At 35.6% G+C, this 22,043-nt stretch overlaps 1 protein-coding gene across 3 annotated transcripts in view; it reads right to left on the bottom strand.

Moving 5' to 3' along the window:
• Window positions 1–318: 318 nt before the first annotated feature.
• LPAR1 (lysophosphatidic acid receptor 1) overlaps window positions 319–22,043 on the bottom strand; it is a 90,665-nt gene continuing 68,940 nt past the window's right edge. For all 3 annotated transcript variants that reach the window (XM_072404436.1, XM_072404435.1, XM_072404437.1), the window contains 2 exons: window positions 19,280–20,027; window positions 319–8,779 (listed from right to left, as the gene is read on the bottom strand). In XM_072404436.1, coding sequence (XP_072260537.1) covers window positions 8,478–8,779; window positions 19,280–20,027 — 1,050 coding nt within the window. In that variant the 3' untranslated portion in view covers window positions 319–8,477. The remainder of the gene's footprint in view (window positions 8,780–19,279; window positions 20,028–22,043) is intronic.

Here is a 22,043-nt window from a genome sequence, read left to right as displayed (position 1 = left end):
ATTTCATAAAAGTAGTTAGGATGGTGCCTTAAGGAGCACATGTTAAAAACAGAGCTTGTTTATTTAGGATAGATTTTCTTTCATCAAAAGCCAACACAAAGCAGTTGATGAGTGTGAAAAGTCAGAAATATATTACAATATTGTATTGGTCTCATTCTGCACAAGTCAACACACACACACACAAATACTAGTTCGCTTTGCATTATTGTTATTAAAACAGTATTAATATAGCGCCAACATATTACGCAGTGCTTTAATCATGTATACAGATTTCTCCACAGTACATAGTAAATAACATATTGACACGCAAAACAAAAGTAAAAACACAACTATGCTTTTATTTGTTAATTCCTTGCTTACAACATAAACACTAGATCAAAACTTTGTTAAAAAAAATGGACAATAAGACACATTTTTGTAAGTGCTACAAATCATTTTAAAAATTAAGCTAAAATATAAATTAATTTTAAATGAAAGACTACTTTGCAACAGTTGCAAATAATAGAAAGGTGACAATCTTTGACAATTTCTTTATACTACTAGACAACATTTTCCACCTTCAAATAGCTTTCACCTAAGGCAATATACTCTTAAATATAGTTCTTCATTAAGGCCAAAGCACTGAAATACAACTTTGTGTATATAAAAGAGCAAATAGTAATATAATTTAAAGAACATATTTGAACTGGCCATAGTTCCATTTTGTGGCAAGATATGTTCCTTCAAACTGGTATTCTCTCCAGAAATCCCAAACTGAAATCCCAAACTGAAAAAGACTTTGGCAAGGCATACCAAGCCTAAAATGGCAGACAAAGAACCATGGAATGAACTCTACATCTCAGCAAAATCAAATATCTCAAATGTTTTACAAACATGGATCTTTTACTTATGTGTTTGGTAATAGTCGATAGCTCTTTTACATTTACAATGTACAATGATTTACAAGGCTAAAGTTTGGGTTTACTGGTCCAATCAAACAAGCATGTGCTTAAAAGCATGAAACCAAAACGAGGAGTGACAAAAAAATATGCTCAGAATCAGAATAGTGCTCAGAATAGTGCTCAGAATCACTGAAATGAGGTTTTCCTTGAGAACATTATATGTTACCAAAAAAAATGCATCACAGCTGATAATACAAACCATCAAAAACAAAGTTGGAATGGTTGTTTCTTTGCCCTATATTTGGTTTCAATAAATTAGCCACTGTGTTTGTCTTACATTTAAACATTAATACTGCATATGCATAATCTGTGCAAAGTTCCATAAAATCTTGTGTGTGTGAAATGTTCAACACAAGCCTGTTAGGGTAGCTTGAAGTTAACAGAACAATAATTAAAGAGACAATTCATAAAAAAAAAAAAGAGGAAATAAAAAAAAAAAAAAAAAAAAAAAAAAAAAAGGAGGGTTACATTTTTGTTTTTATTGTGTACTTTTCACTTTTTGTCTTTATTTTACTAGCAAAGAAATTGATGGGGCGTTTCCCAAGTTTTAGACTGTTACAGTTGCCATTGGACTTATGTCAGGTCTCAACTGAACTTTCAGTCCTTCCAATGGTTGGCATCAGACCTAACCCGGTGTATGATCAATGCACAGAACTATGGTAACTGCAGGTCTAAAAAGAAGCTTAGATGGCACCGTCCTCAGTAGATAGGAGGGTCTAGTTCTGCTTTAAGCTTTATTTAGCTAAGAAATTGCATTACTTTTGCAGACTTGTAACAGTTATGTCAAAATTGTTCCCTTACTGCATATTCTGTGCCAGTGGTCTCGAGCTGAAGTTGCAATCAAATTGCTGAAAGTAAAATTAAAAAAAAAATTCAATAAACTTTAAATAACTTTCATTGCTCAAAACTTTAAATCATAAGCTAGTACATTTTTTGTTCTTACCTCTTCTTACAACTTAAAAGGGGAGGGTAGTTACAACTAAAGCCTATAAAAAGAAAAAGTTAACCAAATGTTTCAAATTAAACCCACTAGGTGTAAAACTAGTCCAGCTGTAACCTCCGCTTTGATTTTTAAAAGGGAGGAGGAATGCACTTAATTGTCTCACATTCTTCAATGGTTACTGATATAAAATTCCCCAATTTGTACTTGCTTCAGACACTATGAAATCCTAAAAAACGACAGGGTTTTCCCAATAAATTAGAAAAGACAATCTAATTAAAAAGGTAACTGGTCCAGACCTATTATTACAACATTTTTTTGATAGGATAGCATATTTTGCAAAGCTTTAGGATGAAAAATATTAACTACAGAGCGGCTCTTGCATTGCTCACTGATAAATGTCAGGTCTATATAAACTACTCTTATACTTTTACAAGGCTTAAGACAAAACAGACGCCTTTTGAGCTATTTGATAGGGGACACTTATAAGACCAAAAGTGCTTTATAAAATAAAACACACTGCATAAAATATGCACTTTGAAAAGGAATATGTTAAAAAGTCTTTTGGTGTTAGTTTTATAGGCACTCTCATTTTGTTTTACAACAGTAATCACCAGCATCACATTTTGTACTGAATTGCTCCTGAAATTATGAGTTGCCTTATTTTAGAATGTAATTAGTTATACTACTGGTCTGAAAAATATAACTCTGTTTAAGAAGGCTGTGAATTATAAACCCTGCTTTTTAGTTACTAATTTATGGCCATAAATAGCCAAAGATAAAAGCAGCTACATTTACTTCTTTGGTCCAGCAATGTTTCTTTGAATAGATCAGCCATTTAGATAGCAAACATTAACCACTTGCCTAAATATATCCTAAGCTATAATGACTACCCTCAGGAGCAATACCTTTTTTCAGTATTTGCTACAAGTATTCAAAATACAATCAGTTCATAGATCAACTCTATTCATCTACATACCAAGCTGTTCTTTTGCTCCCTTTAACCTTCTATCAGCCCTCAAACAACTTTCTTGGAACATTCTTTATGATAAGCAATGTTATTCGTATTTTCATTCCACTAGTTGATAATACTGAAAGCACATCTAAATCCTTCCCAGAAATGTAATTTATTGGCACTTACCAGATCAGTGCATTAGCTTTTTATTTTAGTAGACTTTTACTTTCATGTTCACCTAGTGATTGCACCAATAAAGTACTGCCAGTCCAAATGTGACAATGCTTCACTACACTTATCAAGGGTGGTTTAGTTTTGTCACCCTAATTTTAAACTAGGAAAGCCGATAGCATTATTTAAGACTTCAGTACAGGATTCCATGTAAGAACTATTCAATAACCTTTGTAAGATTAGCCCCCCTCCCCCTCCCTGTTGGACTTTCAGTTTTGGGTACAGAATGCCAACAATTTGTGTACTTTGTGCATATATTATATACTATATATACCGACACCAAGAGGTTGGCAGCTGGGGGTGTCAAGCCCATTGTTGTACAAAAGAATTGTCAATTACAATTGTCTATTGTCAATTACTTCCTAAAGTTATAATAAAAAGGATGTAAACTATACAAGCAAGATGCTTCATGATGTTATATATAGATCATAATTGACTTATTGTTACAGATGACCTATGTGAATTAATAAATGTATAAAGAACGTCAACCACATGTTATAGGGTGGGAGGGAAAAGACGTGGATGAAGATACAAAAGTATTAACAATTTCTATTAAAGAAAATCCATTATTTTCAGGCTTGTGTTAAGCTCCTGTGACATTAGCTTTTTCTGAATAGTTAGTGGTTTAATTTTCCATTATTGCTTGAATAGGGAGACCTTCCATCTAATTAACCAAAAACAGGGCAACTTAACATGAGATCCCCTTTGGATCCATTTAGTGGTACACTACATACAGAAAAACAAACCAGCTGTGTCTCCTCATTCAGAGTTAAACCTCCAATTAAGAACTTAAAACAACAATCCTTAATTGCAGATTTTCAGACCATCCCTTTCTTCTGCCTAGATCTTCTGTAGATGAACTCCTGAGCAACAGAAGTGTCTAATACACGTTCCACTCTTTTACGTACGTAAAAAAAAAATGTTGGATGCTGTACACTGTATAGTATGCACCTTTCTTCTCCAATAGTCACTTAGGAGGAAACTTTAACCCTCATTTCAACTTTGATTCAATCAGTGTGCATGATTTATGAGTTGCAGCTTGTGAAATACATTATAAGATTACAAACTGGGGGTATAAGAGGACATTCAACAGAGCTTGCAAAACAAAAGTAAACTGAAAACCAGCTCTGTAATACATACTTTTTAAATAAACACATGGGATATATTTCATAGGAAAATGTAACCTAAAAATGGTAGTCATTAAACGGATTCTGCTTCTAGAGGTTCCAACACACAAGTTCCATGGTAGACTAGTGCGGAGTTGTGCCAATAACGACTACGTTGCTCTGTTATGCTGTATGTGTTGGAAGTGTTGGTTGGGGCAAAAAAAATTGCAATACATTTCTGCATCAATGTGCATTTTCTTGTTTTATCAAACAAAGATACCCGTTGACCTGCCAGAAATACTCAGCAACTAAGTCTTGTTGTAAAATGACGATGTCTGCTCTGCCCAATATTCTTTTGTTAAACTACTTAAACACACCTTTTCTTTGATCTTCAGAACATAAGAACTAATCAGTTGTAGCAGTACCTAAAAGAAAAAAAAAGCTTCAAATAATAGAGGAAATAGGCACCAGAAACAGGAGGCCTCTAAAGTTCTGATTTCTTCAACAGATATTTTTGCACTTTGAATGATCCTTTTAACAAACTAAAAGGGAGTCAATACGAGAAGTTCACTACATACACTTGGAGAAAAGTGACAATGTGTAGAGAACAGTTTCAGGCCCATAATGAATTTATACCAAGTGTAGGTTAGAACAAATTCCCAGCAAAATTTGGGAATAGAAAAATAAAATGTCAAGTTCCTAATTTTCTTCAACCTTTGTTAAATATATCACAAGTAAAAATGGCCACATATATCGAAATTTCAGGATCACAATTTCGGTAGAGTTTTTTTTTGACCTTTTATAAACAGGACACAATAATAAAAGCTAATGTCTTCTATTAAACTCACAGTTGTGCATACCATCAATGTTTATATGTTTCAAAGTCCCATTTAATTCTAATTTTGCCTTCAAAAGTACGGACAACAAATATTAAACACATTAGGAATAAAATAATGTTTAATCTTTTTTTCCCTTTTGCATAACAAATAATGCCAATAAATTGTAACCTGATGCAAACACTAAGATAATAATTGTAACCAGACTAGGGCATGTTAGACAAAGTAGAAGGTTAACTGTGCTACTGAAACCATGTTTTAAATATTCTTTTTTTATTTTTTACTTCTCAGAGAAGGCCTAAATACTAACACAGGTGCCACTCGCCATTATACAACCTTAGGGTTGCCATTCAATGAATAGATACATAATAACAAACAGTACCATTTGTTTACATTCCTTAGAGTTAGTGCATATTAAAGTGTTCCTCACTGTATTCAATTTTAATGTAACACTTCGAAGACCCATTCAAGCATATCCAGGAAGGCAATGTAAAGAACAATGGTGATGTAAGCAATGAATGTCTCATGGAAAACAATTTATAGTGGTAACGTTAGTAATCCACTTTTTGCACATTATGGCTGCTCATTTCTCTTTTCAGTGCCTTACTGAATATACTATATGCAAAAATATTATTCTCATGTTGCTCCAAACTTAAAAAAAAAAAAAAAAAAAAAAAAAAAAAAAAAACAGTGATGACATAAACAGGGGATGTCAAACTTTGGCTACTGCAGAGTTCATTTAGAAGGCTGCAATACTAAATCCAATACAGAGGTATCAGGTAAAAGTAAAGGAGGTGTTGCCAGCACTTTAGCAATTTCAAATGAAAATATGTAGGCAGGCAAGCAATTTGTTGCTTAGGGCAAGACCTCCAATTTGGTAAAGCACGCTATTCAGTCAGCAACAATGTTTTATAAATAGTATGTTACATAGTTTTTATTCCTTTTATAATGTGTTAGCCATATCTCATTTTAACACTATGTATTTTACTGGCCATTTTTCAGACATTAATCTTTGTCTACTGACATAAAGTGGTTATAAAAAAAAAAAACACCCCGAATATAGCTTATAATCCAATTTTAGTGTACACTTTGTATTTGTTTCTGCAGATAGGAATGTGTTTCACAAGTATTCATTGTATAAATATGTAGTTTATTAGGTTTCCCTTGATCAAATAACAAGCTTATTTAGCAGTTTTTGCCTGCACGCTTAAATTATGTTTGCTTTAAATCATTTTAAACACAAAAGGTTAAGGTGAAATATAAAATATGAATGAGTGAACAGGAGAACTTGTTTTTACAGAAAACATGGACATACTATGTCTATTGTGCATTAAGGGGTTCTTACTCTCCTGTTCTCAATCTCCTTGACAATGTTTGTACATTGCAGTAAACAGTTTTGACATTCAGTGAACTCTCACGTGTGGAGAAGATAAGTCAGCTCGACAAGGCCAATCACAATGGGCAAAGACCGTAAGCCCGGAAGATGATTGGGCAAGGATGCCAAACCAGTAGAGTTTACAGTAAAGACAACATGTTGCCTAACGCAAGATATATACATCTGCTTTAAAAAAATGAATACTAAATATTTTATCTACTCTACTGAAATAAAAGGGTTGTGCCAACAAAGGGTCCCCATCCAAAAGACAATCTTGTCAGCATTTCAGTTTTGAAGCCAAGTATATTTGCCAACACGTTGTTTTTACTGACCCTTTGCCTCAGTTGCCCAAGAGTTGATTTGGGTGGGTTTAATAGATAAAATGTTTTTATTTTACATCTTATTTGTAACAGTCCCATGCTTCTAGTGAGATTCTTGTGTTCATGAGTTGAAATTTGATGAAGGCAACCAGGAGTTGGTCTGTTGGAAGTGGAAATCTGTTAACAATTCAACAATGTGTCTCAATAATTAAAAATTTTGTTTCAGGAATGTTTTCAAGTATAAAATGTAAAAGACAATGTATGATGTCCTAGTAAATTTCAACAGTCATATTAAAAAGGATCTAATGCTAGCCCTTCTCCAAAACATACAGTGGGAATAGCTGTGTGATTTACCAAGATCTAAGACCAGTTATTTATAATCTAGAATACAAAACTTCAGCATTACACTTCTTTGTTACTGAATTGAGTAAACTTTATTTTCACTGTACAATCAGGGTTTTATGTGTGAACAGACCCCTTAGTATAACAAAAACTTTGATTGGGACTGAAAGAAACTGGCAGTCCACCATTAGATGTTTAGGATGCTGTGCAACATGCTTGGAAAATTAGAACACTTGGTAGACTTTAAACATCCTCCTCAATCAGCCACTAGATCTAAAGGTGTACTAAATAATGTGATCTGTGCACACCTTTACCTTTAGGTGCATTGTATCACATCATGCTCATCATACAGAATATGATCGGGGCAAAACCCAAGCACAAGGGCTGAGTTTTCTTTTACATCCAGCACACATGTGAACCTAGGGCTTTGACTCTTAGTGAGCACAATCTGTGCCGACAACTACACTGCCCATAGTTTCACGACTATTTCTGTTATCATGACAGTTTCATGTGTTAGTTAAAGAATGGCTATAAAAAAACATGGCAACAACAGAGCAAATAATTATATGCAGTGCCTAGTTAAACACATTTCTAATGTGCTATTGTGTAGCTTATAGGTATTCTTTAACTTTTACAACAACCAATAAAACTGCCACATTAATTAATAACTGAACACTGAATACTAAAACACATCATTGATCAATATTACACCGTTGATGGCATATGCCCATGTTTGTTTTCTTGTTAGACTCCAACATCAATACTGCTGCTTGGCATCCATATGGTCCTTATGGTTAAACAAACTTAGCTGTTATCAAGTCTTGTTGAACATGAGCCCACATACTGCCAATGGTACACATTACAAAATAACCTTTGCTACTTGTTATCCCTTTATTGGTCTACAGGCTTTGTGCATTTCTTTGAAATCATACAAATGCCTCATCTAAAAAAAAAAAAAAAAAATTATATATATTTATAAAATAAAAACTTCATGTAACGGAGAGACTACACACAAAACTAGCACAATGCTTCAGTTTATATTAGAAAAATATCTTTTTTTTTTTCCTTTAAGGCAGTGCAGCTATACAAATGTTACCAAACCACTCAAAAACACTGTCCATCACAGGCATGCTGATGGGCTACAAAATGTATGTTTGTTTGAATGGAATATATAAAAAAAATAAAAAAGTTTTGAAAGTGGCAAGTTCATAAGGATGCTTTATGTACGTGAACCAATGTTTATTCTAGGATTATAAATTCATGTGTTAAACAGGGTTTAGTAACACTGGAATTGCCTGTTAGTGTCCAGGAATAGTAATGTGGTTGCCAGCCCAATTCCTCGCATGATGCCAACACGGCAGCATAAAGCAGTTAGGCATGTGCTCCAATTTGGCCTAGGCATATGTATTTTCTGACCTGCCCCTGCTTAGTTCAAACAACAGAATGGTCATTGCTGTGAACACCAGCTAAGATGGTGTGGTTGAGCGAAGAGGCTGAGCGGTCAGACCCCTCCTGAGGACCATTTGCATTTTCCGTTCGCTGGCAGCACAAAATTTGTTTGAAGGTAGCACTCATTTCCTTGTCTCGATAGGAGTAGATGATGGGGTTCATAGCAGAGTTGAATTCAGCCAGAAGTAAGAAGAACTTCTCATAGTCTAGGATGTTGCACTGTGGACAACACACATCAAGTAGCAACAAAACCAGGCCTGGTGTCCAACAGATAATAAAAGCTCCTGGAAAAAAAAAAGGGAACATGATTCAAACGTAAATACAATATCTAAATGAGAATTAGTCCTATAGTTAGAAGATAAATAGAGGATAATTTGAGGCATAGATATTTAGGTTGGAATAGAACGATAATGAAAATACTTCAAATGAAACACCGGGCAGACAGCAAACTACGTAATTTAAATAGGCAAATAATTTGCAATTTTGGCAGTGCACACAACTAGTCAGGAAGTTGATTTCGCTACCGACGGGTTCATTACTACTGCTTCCTGGGTCAGTGACCTACTTCCTGGACAGAGCTGATAATGCAGATGTCCAATAGAAGACAAAAGTTAAATGTAGTGAAATAGGAAGCCAAACTGCTGATCCAGGAATAGAGGTCACCTGGCCAGCTGTGCAGTGATCTGCAGAGACCTGTAAATACAAAATGGATTTACAAATTCATTGTTAGTTAAACAATAAACTTCAAATATTATGTAGCTACTTGTCTATTGGATGGATTTACAGAAACTAGTTGGGCTAGTCATTTACGGACAGACCCATAAGTGTGTAGCCACTTAAGTATAACTCGAAAAACAAGACCGTAATGAGGTCAGCCTCAGATTTTTCACATTCAAAGGCCAATGGGCAAAAGCTGCATTTATATTTCCCTCCTGATTAATTTCCTTTGAGGTTTTGAATTTTCCATGGCTTTTTGCTCTTTACATAAATCACTGCTTTATCTTAGCATTGGTATTGGGGTATGTGGACCTTAAAAAGGCTTTTGTATAGAATATAGTAAAATAGGTATACTGCTTCTCATTTCATTCATGTTGTCTAAAAGTTCTAATGTCTAGGTACTGTGGGTCCGCTGTGCTTTGCACCAGTTTCAGTAAGGAGTACTATTCAAACCTAGCCTACTGGTTTGATCTACAGCAACATGGCCATTTTTAGGGACAAGCTGTGAGCATCTGAACATTAAGCAGCACCTTGTGTCAAACAAGGAAAACAGCCAGTCTGGATCATTTTCAAGGAAAGCTACAGTAAAAAAGGGAGACTCATAGATGTGAAATATAAAAAAAAGTTTCTTGTAAATACCATTTCCTAAGTTTCTCTGGCTAAGAAGAATTTGACAGCTGAAAACTTCCCCTCAAGTCACCCCATGTAATAGAAAATAATAGAGAGCGTGGGTCTTGAATGCACCGATTAATAAAACATTTCATTTAGCACTATACAAGAAATGAATAGGTTCGCTAAGCATTGGTCATAAAGGTTTTAAAAACTTTTTGTGTATAGTTTGTCATGTTCTAGGTAAAAAGGGAATTCATATGAGCATTACATAAGTAGGCTTTCCTCTAATCCACTCTGAGGTCTATCCAGTTTACAAATAAAAAAAAATATTTAAACAGGTTGATAATTGAAAATCCAGCCATCGATAATCGGGATCCTTCAGTTTCCCGGCATGAATTTCGGATCACATTTTCAATACAGGGACTGCAGTACACTGTTTGGCCACTAATGTTTTGGCACTGTTCTGCAGAAACACTTGCTTGCTAAACTAAACACACGCTAAGACATCCCTGCTGCCTGCTCCCTGGAACTGTGCCAGATGTCAGCGGTGCTGGGAGAGAAAGGCTGGCCTTCTGGAATTTTCAAAAATCCGACACTCCTCAGGTCATGAGGTTGCTGGATTTTTGAATGTCAACCTGTATATATTTTTCTCTTGTAAAGTCAAAAACTATATACCTGTTAGACCCAGATTGTGTCTACTTTGTCTAAGATGCAAGTTATATCATTATGTGCAGAGATGTTTTTTTTTGCAAATAGCAAAAAGAGGCACTTCATTATTTTAGAATATATTTACAAAACTAGAATATAAAACTTATTGAACAAAACAGACATGTTCCCTATGCAGTCAGTTTTACCTTCTACAGGATCTAGACATAAGACGAAATCCACACAGGGCAAAGCAAGAATATTTGATATTTTCCCCTACACTTTTTAATTGTAAAACTGCGTTTTGCAAAGGGGTCTCCATTATTATAAGCATACCTTAAATATTTACACCAAATTTAGGAAAAAAAAAAAAAAAGTTTGAATTTTAAAAGAAAAATGTTTAATTTTTATAGTTTCCATTTATTTCCTCAAATTTAACTGCTAGCTGAAATCCACACTTTAACGGCAGCAAACTAGTGACCTAAGCTGCATAGGCTGGAGGTTTTAGAACATATTTTTCCATTCATTAAAGAAAAGGCCTTTTTTTTTGAGAATTTGATGTGATTTGATAAAACTGCCATGTGCTCTTTTAAGTCTTTTTAAATGTACATTCCTAGGATAAGTAATCTCATTATCCAATTACATTTTAACCGATCACTGAATATCAGTTCTTGTATTAGACAGGAAAACTTTACCTTAGGAAGGAAAACATGGCAATCAACTATCAGGAATGTTAAATATCTGTACAAATGTGTGAAATAATCCAGGCTACAACTATCAATATGCAAACACTTGTTTTACATTATTCACACAGCATAAAGGTTTGTATGTTTATCTGGGCATGTGAATCATATCTGAAATATGCTGGCTTCGTCTCCTTTAGTGGTTGTAAAAAAAAAAAAATCCTCAGGATCTCCAGCATAGAGTGTACGTGAGGATACGACACACGAGCCGCTGGAAGCAGACCCTACTTGGCAGAAAACATAGTTGGGATGAAAGGGTTTAGGCAGAATAAGTTTGGCATTGCTGAATGAATATTTTGTGTCTTAAGATACGTAGGTAGACTTACTGAGTTTGCGTCTGGCAGCTGAAAGCTCTCATAAAATCCCCATGTGTCTTGTTCAAAGAGCCCGTCAAGCCACCGTGGGCTGTGTAGTGGCTACAAGGTTAGCACACTATTCCCATCGGATAACTATCTGCATAGAGTCTTGCCCTCCCTGGGTTCTCCACTTTCCTCCCACGGCCCAAAAACCAGGTTAGCTGGCAAATGATTATATTGGCTCCACATTGTTTTACTGTATAAATAGTGCAAGGACTGTAGATTATATACTGTACTTCTCTGGGGAAATGAGAAGAGAATGGATGCAGGCTCTAATGTTATCCCCTACAATGCAAGGTCCAGGCCATAGCACTGGACAACAGAAGAGAGAAAGGGCAAGTACGTGAAAAAAAGTCAGTGTCCTCTTTATTGATTTCCTAGACAAAATTGGGGGTAGCCCGACCCCTAAGGGAATTTTTTTTTTGTTTTTTTAATTCATAGAGTTTAGCTTTAAAGCATAAAAAAGCTATCATCTATGGTAGCCTTTCACACATCAAACATTGGCATCCATCTATGAAGGATAAGAAGCTCTATTTTAATGGCCCCGGCGGATATTACAGGTATGATGTAATACATGGACGCCTAATGGAAACTGAAAACAGCTGAAGTGGGAAGACATTTCCTTCCTGTGCTGAGCAATCATTTCCAGAAATGTATCAGGACACAGACTATACAAAATATCAGACATAGTGACAGGATCACTAATAGTGTCCAGGATATGTTACATTATATACATGCTAGTTATTATTCATTCCTATTTGCAGCTGTGTTAGAAATCTATATAGGCTGAAAATATTAAAAGGATGTTTGGGTAAAAGCAACATTTATCATTTCAATTTAAATATTTTAAAATTACTGCTTTATTATTACTGTGGGAGAGACAAAATCCTCTAATTAAAATAAAATCAATGTTTTATTGATACTGAAAAATGCTCTACTTTATTTGAACTTTAAATATACCAATTATTGCTTACGTTCAGGAATACCAATTTTTTTACTCCTTATACCCTTGGGCATATGGTGTGAGTTTGACACTTTAAAGATTGTTTCATTGTATACTGCTGAGCTGTAACTACAGATCAAATAGCAAAACCTTAAGTTGGATAGCACACACATACACACACCTAAATAATTCAGCTAAAAGGCTAAAGAAGTTTATTACTGCTCGAAACTGGTGTAAGTGGTTAATTTTGGCTGCCAATATTAGGAGGGGATGCTGTACAGACATACTAGTGATCGGCTGTGTTCAGCAATAACTGACCAGACTACATCACGATCACTTCGTTTTCCCAAATAATCATCATTAGCAGCACAAATCTAACATACAGATAGTTGGAATCTGCAGAAACAGTTAATAAGGGTAAGATCATAGCATGTGCTAATGGCCAGTGTTAAATATTTGAAAAAAAAAATAAAATTTATATATATATATATATATATATATATATATATATATTTTTTTTTTTTTCTTTTACAAATAATAAAAAAATAAAAAAAGAATCTAGATTAGGGAAAGCAAAATAAAGAAAATAAAACTAACCTAAACACACTACCTTATATAGTACATCAGAATCCCACCTTTTCAAAGACAAAACAAGAGTTTTTTGGAATCATGGGGCCCTCCCATGTATAAATTTTTTCCTTTGCTTTCACCACTTAGCAGCAGAAGCCCAAAGAACTACCGCATACTTCTGGGTATGAAAAAGCATGCGACTCGCTCCCTATGAACAATGCCAAGGTTGGATAGGCAGTCCATAGTCCTGCCTTAAAGATACAAATTCTGCAACAGAACACATAAAAGTGGGGGGGGGGGGGGAGAAGGTACATATGTGAGGAAAACCATGGTTTTAACTTGCATGTGCAAAGCACATGTTTATTGTACGATGATTAAAGTTTATGCCCTTTTTCCAGATAGCTATATACGGTATGTATACATGGAAGTCACCGACAGCCACAAGAATCTTATAGCTCTCAGAGTGTCTTTGGAGTGGACTTATTTTACTGTGAGGGCAATAGAACCTGGTAATGACCCTTCTCAGCTTGTGATTGGACATTCCAACTCCCTCATCCCTGTATTTTTTCATTTAAGAAGTAATTATATGTAATGCAGAATACAACTAAATCTGTTGTAGTTACAGTAGAGATTCACATTATCCATCATAAGCAGTAATTACTGCTGCAGAAGTATTCTGGTAAAACAAAAACAAGCAAACATAGCTTCATACAGTAAAATCCTGAATGTGGAGTGACAGAAGTCAAAACAGTTGTTTATGTCAGGAAGGAGACATACATGACCCATCAATCTGATAACCCATCTCAGAAGTGCCTTTTGTTATCTCTCTGGTGACTGTATGGCCATTCTGGCAGATTAAGAAAAAAAAAAAAGATGTTTTACTAAGGAAACGTCATATTTATCGTCTAGAACTACCAAAATTGACAATCCTTATCTAAAAGACATTTTAGTACAAATACCAAAAAAACAGAAGTCAAAAATAGTTAAACAGTAAACAGTGTTTTGTTGCGGCAACGTGGCCTTAATACATACAGGATACACGTTTCCTGCAAAATCATTAGGAAATCAAGTTAAGAGACCAAGTTTAAGTAGACAATAGAGCAATAGTAATTAATGGATCAGCAGTGAAGTACTATTCCATAAAACAACGTGACCAGAGGAGCTCTTTGAGATTGAGGGCAGGGTCCTCTCCTCCTGTATCACTGTCTGTATTAGTCTGTCATTTGCAATCCCTATTGAAAAGGCGTTGCTCTATACTGTATCACTCACACCCTATTATATAGACTATCCAATATTGCCAGCTTGTACTTTAATATATAAAAGAATTCTATTTAAATATATCTGAAATGTGTAGCACATCATCAAAACTTCATTGCATTTTGAATCAGAATTCTTTAAAAACATTACAAACAAATTTCCATCCTTCGCATGTCCTTGTGTGACCATCAGGTGTGTCATTAAAATGTATCTAGACCTTAATGTTTTTGGGATCTTGTATGAAATACAGATTTTTTCCCCCCGTCTGTGCCCTATTAAGAAGATTTTGGTTTACTTTTTCCTGTATGCATCATCGGAAGAGGGAGGAAATCCCAGATGTCACTGGAACTATTAGAATATTTTCCCTCCAATCCCACTTTAGCGACAACAATATTGTGGACACTTACAAATTTTTTTTTTTTTTTTTTTTATCTAGGCAAAAGATTATGGCTTTAATGTTTTGGGCGTTTGGTACATAAGATAGTGTAACATGCTGAAAGGTATATCTTAATGTATGGCTTTTTGTTTAAGCTTTTGTTCTCCCTTTTTTTTCACTTGGTGATGCAAAGTTCATGTCCTTGGATAGTTACATTCAGCCACTGTTGAAGGCAATAGAAGTGGCTGGCTGCTCAATAGAGAAGTAACCCGTTGCGTTTACCAATCACTACCACAATCCACCGCAATGGCATTGCCTGCACAAAGTGGTTCCTAACTGCTCTAAATAAATAATAAATATACATATAAATAGGATAAATGGGAGCAGCTGGGACAGTGGGCAAGCCCCTCACTGGTCAACTGCATGTCGGAAATCAGCCCTAGAATCATTCTTGAATTCCAAAAATCGGAAATGAAATGACTTTCTCTTGTGGCCGTGATAGTTTAAATGTAACCTCTAGGTAATTTAAATAAGATTAGAATTGATAGTAGTAGGTACGTTAATGCAATTTATATTTGCATAAGGTACTGTGGGTCAGTATCCATGTAGTAAATAAACAGACTTTTGTACAGACACATACTACTGTATCACATTAAAGGCCAAGACATTCCATCATGGGGAACTCTAATCCTCTGGAACCCATGTCAATACTGTAAAATACAACACTTTACTTCATATCTATTCATTTCTTTCTTGTGATGTACATACCAAGGTCAAATCCTAATGGGAGACTTCTTTCACTCAGACGCACAAGGATTTAGTACTAGACATTTCCATCCATATTTCATCTAACCTGTAACTTAAGATTCAGCAATGTTTCCAAATGGAAAAGGGGGGATCCCTAGAGTTTCCATCCAGCAGTTCTCATGAAAGGTTCTTTACAAGAACAAACACCAAGGAATTCAGAGAGAAATCTTATAGAATATATTCCCTTCACGGGTATTAAGATCAGAGAAGCAAAAAAAATACTTCTTATGTCAGTGTTTTCCCATCTTAACGTAATCTGCTACCCAACTTTCCACTTTTGTAAAGACATCTGAATGAACAGAAAGCAAATGTGTTGTGTTGAAACAGCAAAACACAATCCACCTACTGTGTTTTACTACAAATGTTTGCTTTAAAAGGTGATTCATTTACAGTAGTCCTAGCAAAATAAAGTTACTTCCAGCTCTAAGAAACAGTTTGTTCAAAGTTCATTGCATGGGAACAACAAGCAGAAATGGACCCCTGGGGCCTGCAGTCTATGCGAGATAGCATTCTTTGCACTAGTGGAGCTTTTATTGGTAGTGATAAGCAATTCAAATTGAAGAGCACATGAGAAAAGCTTTTGGCTGTGCAGGATATATGGGTATTTAAAAATTTAAGTAGTTTTGGCTAAAGATTGTTGACAGGATTATGCTTCAGGAATACCAGACCTATTGGGGTACATTACAGACCACTTACCTCTAACCACTAATTCAGCAATTTTAAATATGACAACACTAGATGCTGCTCATCTTTGACAACCATTAACGAGTGGGATAGGGTGCTTTTACGGCCACTTTTAACTGATGCTTCAAGGCACCGTGAAGTCTAGTTATGATCCTAATTATCAGTATCTTAAAACAAATCATTTTACCAGTAGAGGAGAAATATGTAGAGTCGATATTTAGTTACATTTAGTTTAAATTGCAAGCTCAACTTATTTATGTTTGACATTAATAGCTATTAAGTGTATTTTGGTATTCCCTAAACCCAAGATAGATTGTTGATGAAAAAATGTATATAGTGGGCTCCAGGACCACTCAAATATTCACAAAAATGTGAACAGTGACTGTGGCATCTACAATAAAAAACACTGTATTGAGTTCATATGGGAAGATCTGGGAGAGAGATTAGTAGGACAGGCCAAATATTTTATTTTGACTACAAAGCAGGGTTCCTAAGCCTTTTTTATCTGGGGGTCAAAATGCATATTTTCCAATACCTAGAAAACCAAACCCATGCAGTGCACATACTGGCAAATGGTGGGAATTTCATTGTGCACTTATGATATAGTCCTTGTACCCACATGACAAGTTTAAACTACTTTTCAGAGGTCAGGAGTAAGTAATGTTTGATGCTCAAGCATTAGGAGCTCATAACACACAAAGTATAGGTGTCAGGAGTAAGCAATGCACAGAGCATCCCTATCTGACCCTTCTTCCAGCACTCATGTATATTCATTTGACGTCTGATGTCACTGCAGGAGACTTGCCAGACCCAGATTCCAGCAGCCAAAACCCAACTAGGTCTTTGACTGTCCAAAGTGCGGTCAATCAGTTCCCTAATTTCACGTGAAAAGAAAGGGAGGAGCTGTCAGCGAATGTGTGAATGTTATCAGAGGACTCAGAGCAGCAGTGCCTTGCTGTAAAGAGCACCTTCAACAGGTGCTGCAGAGGCACCAAACTGCTTTATTAGCCCAACTAGTCCATCACTGGCACGTGAGAAATAGCAAAAGGCAAATACAATGGACCTGATTGGGTTTGCTGGATCATCCAGACTCACTGATGAAAGTGTACCATCTCCAGCCTTGGAGAGCATTAATAAATCAGACCAAATGACTAATTGGGTCCCAAGCAAATTGGCTACATTCCGGTCCATGAGCAATGTGTTGGATTTAACTATAAACAAAATACTGAAAATAAGTATTTGCAGCTTTTGGGTTGTTTGTGAGAAGTATATATTTGTTTTCTGTAAACAGTTAAAAGTGAAATATTTTTCTTTTACCACACAGGGTTGCATTGTAGATTCTACACAGTGGGACAGAGGCAGCACAAGGAGGCACAGCGTAGTGTTTGTATCTGCATCATCCCAAAAAAATTCTAATACAGGATTTAAAAACTATATTCATCTGTTACAAATATGGTTGTGCTAGCAAATCAGAGTTGTTCTTTAAGCAGTCTTATGTCAGTCTTGGAACAGCTAAATAGATGACGCCTGGTGCCTAATCCCGGTTTCTCTGCTAGTTATCTCACGCACCAGTACAACAATCCTCCCAGTGAATAATCATTCTCTTCTGACATCTGAACAAAGGATGACATATAATAGTTTTTTTTTTCCCTCATCCATGACTGAATGCAAAATAAGCAGACAATACTATGTATTTACAGAAAACTTTGCAAAGAAAAGAAAAGCATTGACTTAAATACACTTTTCTCTCCATGGGATGTCCTATCAGTTTAAAAGATAAGCAGACTTCAAAGCGGAAGCAACTGTATGCAGCTCAAGTAGCTAAAGAAATCTATAGTGGCAGGAATGTAGCCAGTATTCTCTTAATATGAACCCTTACAGATTATGGTTTATAAGTCATAGAGAAAGCTTTAAAATAAGCCATCCCTGACCTCTCTAGCCGCATGTACTGTGAAGTAATCTATCCTTACAACAAAAAAATCTGAACTTGGGTTCAAGTTGATTTCTAGCAGTACACCACATTAAAAAAACTGTTTTTTAATTGTTAAAACTGCTAGACTGACAGGCTGCTGTTGTAAACTTAGAATATGTAAATGAGGGCATGTACTGTGCAATTGTTGAGTGGGAGCATAGGGCAGCATACAGCTATTTTACATCAGTTTGGCTATTAGTACAGGTAAACTGATAAGAGATCCCTTTGGGAAGCATGATTTATTTATATGTCAATACTACACATATAATTTACCCTTAAATTTGAAAAGAAATCTTGATGCCAGGGTTAAAAGAGGGACATTTGAGGAAGAATACTGGATAGAAGCAGTAGGTTACAACAGAGGAACAATTTGGAGCAATGTTGTGGTCATTAGGGGGTCCTGTATTAGATCCTACTGATCAGCCTACATAACATTACTTTTTTGCTCTTAGTTTAGTAAAGATTACTCCATACTGTGCTGTCCCTCCTCAACCAGGAAGGTGATGACTGATGCACTTTAAAATGCTTGAGGTCTTTCTAGGACAGAAGATATCCTTCCAGAACCCCTGCTGATTATTTTGAGCCTGGAACATTTCAGTAGTAATCGGTTTTGGGTTTAGCAATTACAGGAGATCAATAAATGTATTTAGTTCCAATTCTCCTATGTTTTTTATCCTGATCATACACTGTAAAACACTAACAACTACATATGGTTATATACATTACAAATGATTCTGATCTGAAAAAAAAGTATATATCTGTACAATTCCATTCTACATTTCATCGCCCCTGGTCTGCTCTCTGGATGTTCTAGTTTACCAAACCCCCATTCTGTCTTTGATGCATTCCTTTTTTGCCACCATAAATGGGCCAGTAGGTGTAAACTGGGGTAGGGGGTGCTCCTACAAAACTAGAAGTGTCTGAGCTTTGGCTGACCATAATGATTGGTATAGGTAGATAGAAGACCTGAATACTGCTACCTGAGCCACTGTCAGAGAATTGAACCTTTAGAGTATCAATCACAGTTTGAATATATACTTTTTTTTTATCATGTGCATTCATTTTAGGAAAAGTTATTTTGGAAACATAAAAAGGCACTCACCTAATACAATGACAACAGTTTTCAGAAGACTCATCATTGTGTCACGGTTTCTCCTAGGTCCAGAACTGTGTCTTGACATTCTCATAGTCCTTTGTCGAACATACACAAATATATGTGCATAGAGAACAACCATCACCACAAATGTAACCAGGTTGAAAATGGCCCAGAACACCAAGTAGGAATCGCTGTAGAGTGGAGCCATGTTGGAGCAGTGCTCAAGATCACAGATACAATTCCATCCAACGCTGGGTATTGCTCCCATCACAATAGCCATGGTCCAGATTACCACAATGACAACGACCACTCTTCTGTTGCTCATCCGGGTGTGCAGTTGCATTCTGAATACTGTAATGTGTCTTTCTATGGCAATCGCCAGCAAATTGGCTACAGAAGCTGTCAAGCTAGTGTCGATCAGACCCTGCCGAAGCAGCCAAGTGCTCACAGTTAATCTTCTAGTGTTAGGACCCGTGTTAAACATTAAGTAAAAATAAGCTAGTCCTGCAAAAAAGTCTGCAGCAGCCAAATTCGCCATTAGATAATAAATAGGAAAGTGAAATCTGCGGTTGACGTAAATAGCCACCATAACCAGTAAATTGGCTAACATGATGAATATACATACAGTGATACCAAGTCCCATCACAAGTTTGTTGACAGTATGCCATTCTGTGGCTAAAGGTTTTCCACTCCGGTTATAGAAAAAGGCTATGGTTTCATTGTAGTAACACTGGTGTTCACTCACTGAAGAAGTCTGGTTAAAAAAAAAGAAAGAAAGATACTGTAAGTAAACATCTTAGCTAACCAGAACATAACATCTACATTTAAAAGGATACACAGATGCAGTATTACACCTAGATCTAGGATCTAAAATCTCCCACTGTTTTGTCACCAAACATCTAAAGAATCTGACAATCTGAGGATGCCCAGAATAAGGACTGGAGTTGGCTAGATTGCAAAACCTATTTCTTTAGGCACATTTAAAGAGAATGTAAACTTTTTCTTTTATTAAAAATGTAACACATGTTACAATCTCTTATTTCTTAACTGCTTTCTGCATCTCCATTGGAGAGATTCATTCTCCTTCTTTTGATGGCCACTGTCACTGAAATGTCTTGTAACAGAATTGTGTTTTGAACAGTATAACATTGTATGGGTATAAAAAGCTTCTAGAAGAAAGAAAACTATATAAAAACAAACATCATGTTCATATCACCACTATATACTAATGACCTCATTGATGTAAATGCCCACAAAACATTGTTCCTCTGTAACAAATAGGCAGAAAAAATAATTGAAATACAATTAGTAAAATGGGTATTTAACTTACATTTTTAGATATTACACTTTCTATCTTTGTAAAATTACCATTCAGATCTGGCGTTTTTAATATTTTGAAAAGCCAGGCAAAAATTTTAAACTCCCTATATTTTGTAATGGGACCGAATTAGGAGATCCATGTTCTGGAACCTTTTATTCCATTTGGTCCAGTAATAATGTTCATATCCCATATATATCATGCTAATACTTAGTATACTACCTGTAACATTTATGTAATTGTGATTTCATTTTTGATGACAAAAAAAATGCCTGATTTTCAGCATTAGAAAGTTTTATAAGTACCTCCCAAATTTTTTTAACTGCAGCTCAGTGACTATATATTAGGTATTATGGCCATCAGATTATTATAAACTCATGTTAACTATAAAAATTCTATTATAAGAAAGCATTTATAAAATGTCTTTTATTGGCAATATGATAGTTTATTATGTTCTTTGTTAGTGACTACAGAATAGAAATATGCATGCTTAGTTTTTTTTCAGGTTTGTGATCTTGTTAACTGTACGCAGCAAACAGATGAACATTCTAATTCAGCTTTAAATGCCCTTTGTGATCAAACAAAATCCATGGGGCATGCTAAAAAAAAGTCCTTGTAATGAAAGGCTAACAGGCAGAAAATACACTAACTATACATGCAGAAACTAAAAATACACAGACAAGGAAGGTAAAAACCAGGAAACATTTATTTATGTAGCCACAAACCTTCCAAAAAGAAGAAATAAAAAAAGTACTGAGGTTTTTATTTTTAACTCCTTTCAGGCAGAGTCTTTTATCTATATTTAATGTATTTAATGACTGGGTCAAACTAGTAAGTTGCTGCATAGTAAAAATGTGTTATGTGCAGTAGTATATGAATGACAATGCTGTGTGTTGTATGGTCTTTTATTTTAAAAAGGAAGTACAGGCTGGCCTAGCATTTAATAAAACCTCCTTAATGCCAAAATAGTTATCCTACATGCCCTTGTCCCAAAATATTGATATACACACACACACATATATACACACACACACACATATATACACACACACACACACATATACACACAACAATGCTAGGATAGCCCATAATAAGAAATATAGCATAATATATATTTCTTAAAATTCTTCTTCTTCTTCTTAAAATTCTGTTTCTAAAATAACAAATGCAGATAGACGCTTGCTACGTAGTGTAGCTCAACACATGGTTACTACAATGCACTGATGTGAATAAAGCTACGTACACACGTCAGATTTTTATCGCCCGATAATCGGCATCGGCCAATTATCGGGCGAAAATCTGCCATGTGTACAGTCGGTGTCGTCCATCGTCCGGACGACCGACCTGCCGGATCCACGGACGATGGACGACAGCCGATCCTAATGAAAGGGAAGGGGAGAGCGTGCAGCAGGGTGCCGCTCCGTCGCTCTCCCCCTCCCCTCTCCATAGAGC

This window comes from Pyxicephalus adspersus, chromosome 3 (assembly GCF_032062135.1).
Source record: "Pyxicephalus adspersus chromosome 3, UCB_Pads_2.0, whole genome shotgun sequence".
NCBI lineage: Eukaryota > Metazoa > Chordata > Amphibia > Anura > Pyxicephalidae > Pyxicephalus > Pyxicephalus adspersus.
This window is presented reverse-complemented; position numbering and strand designations above follow the sequence as displayed.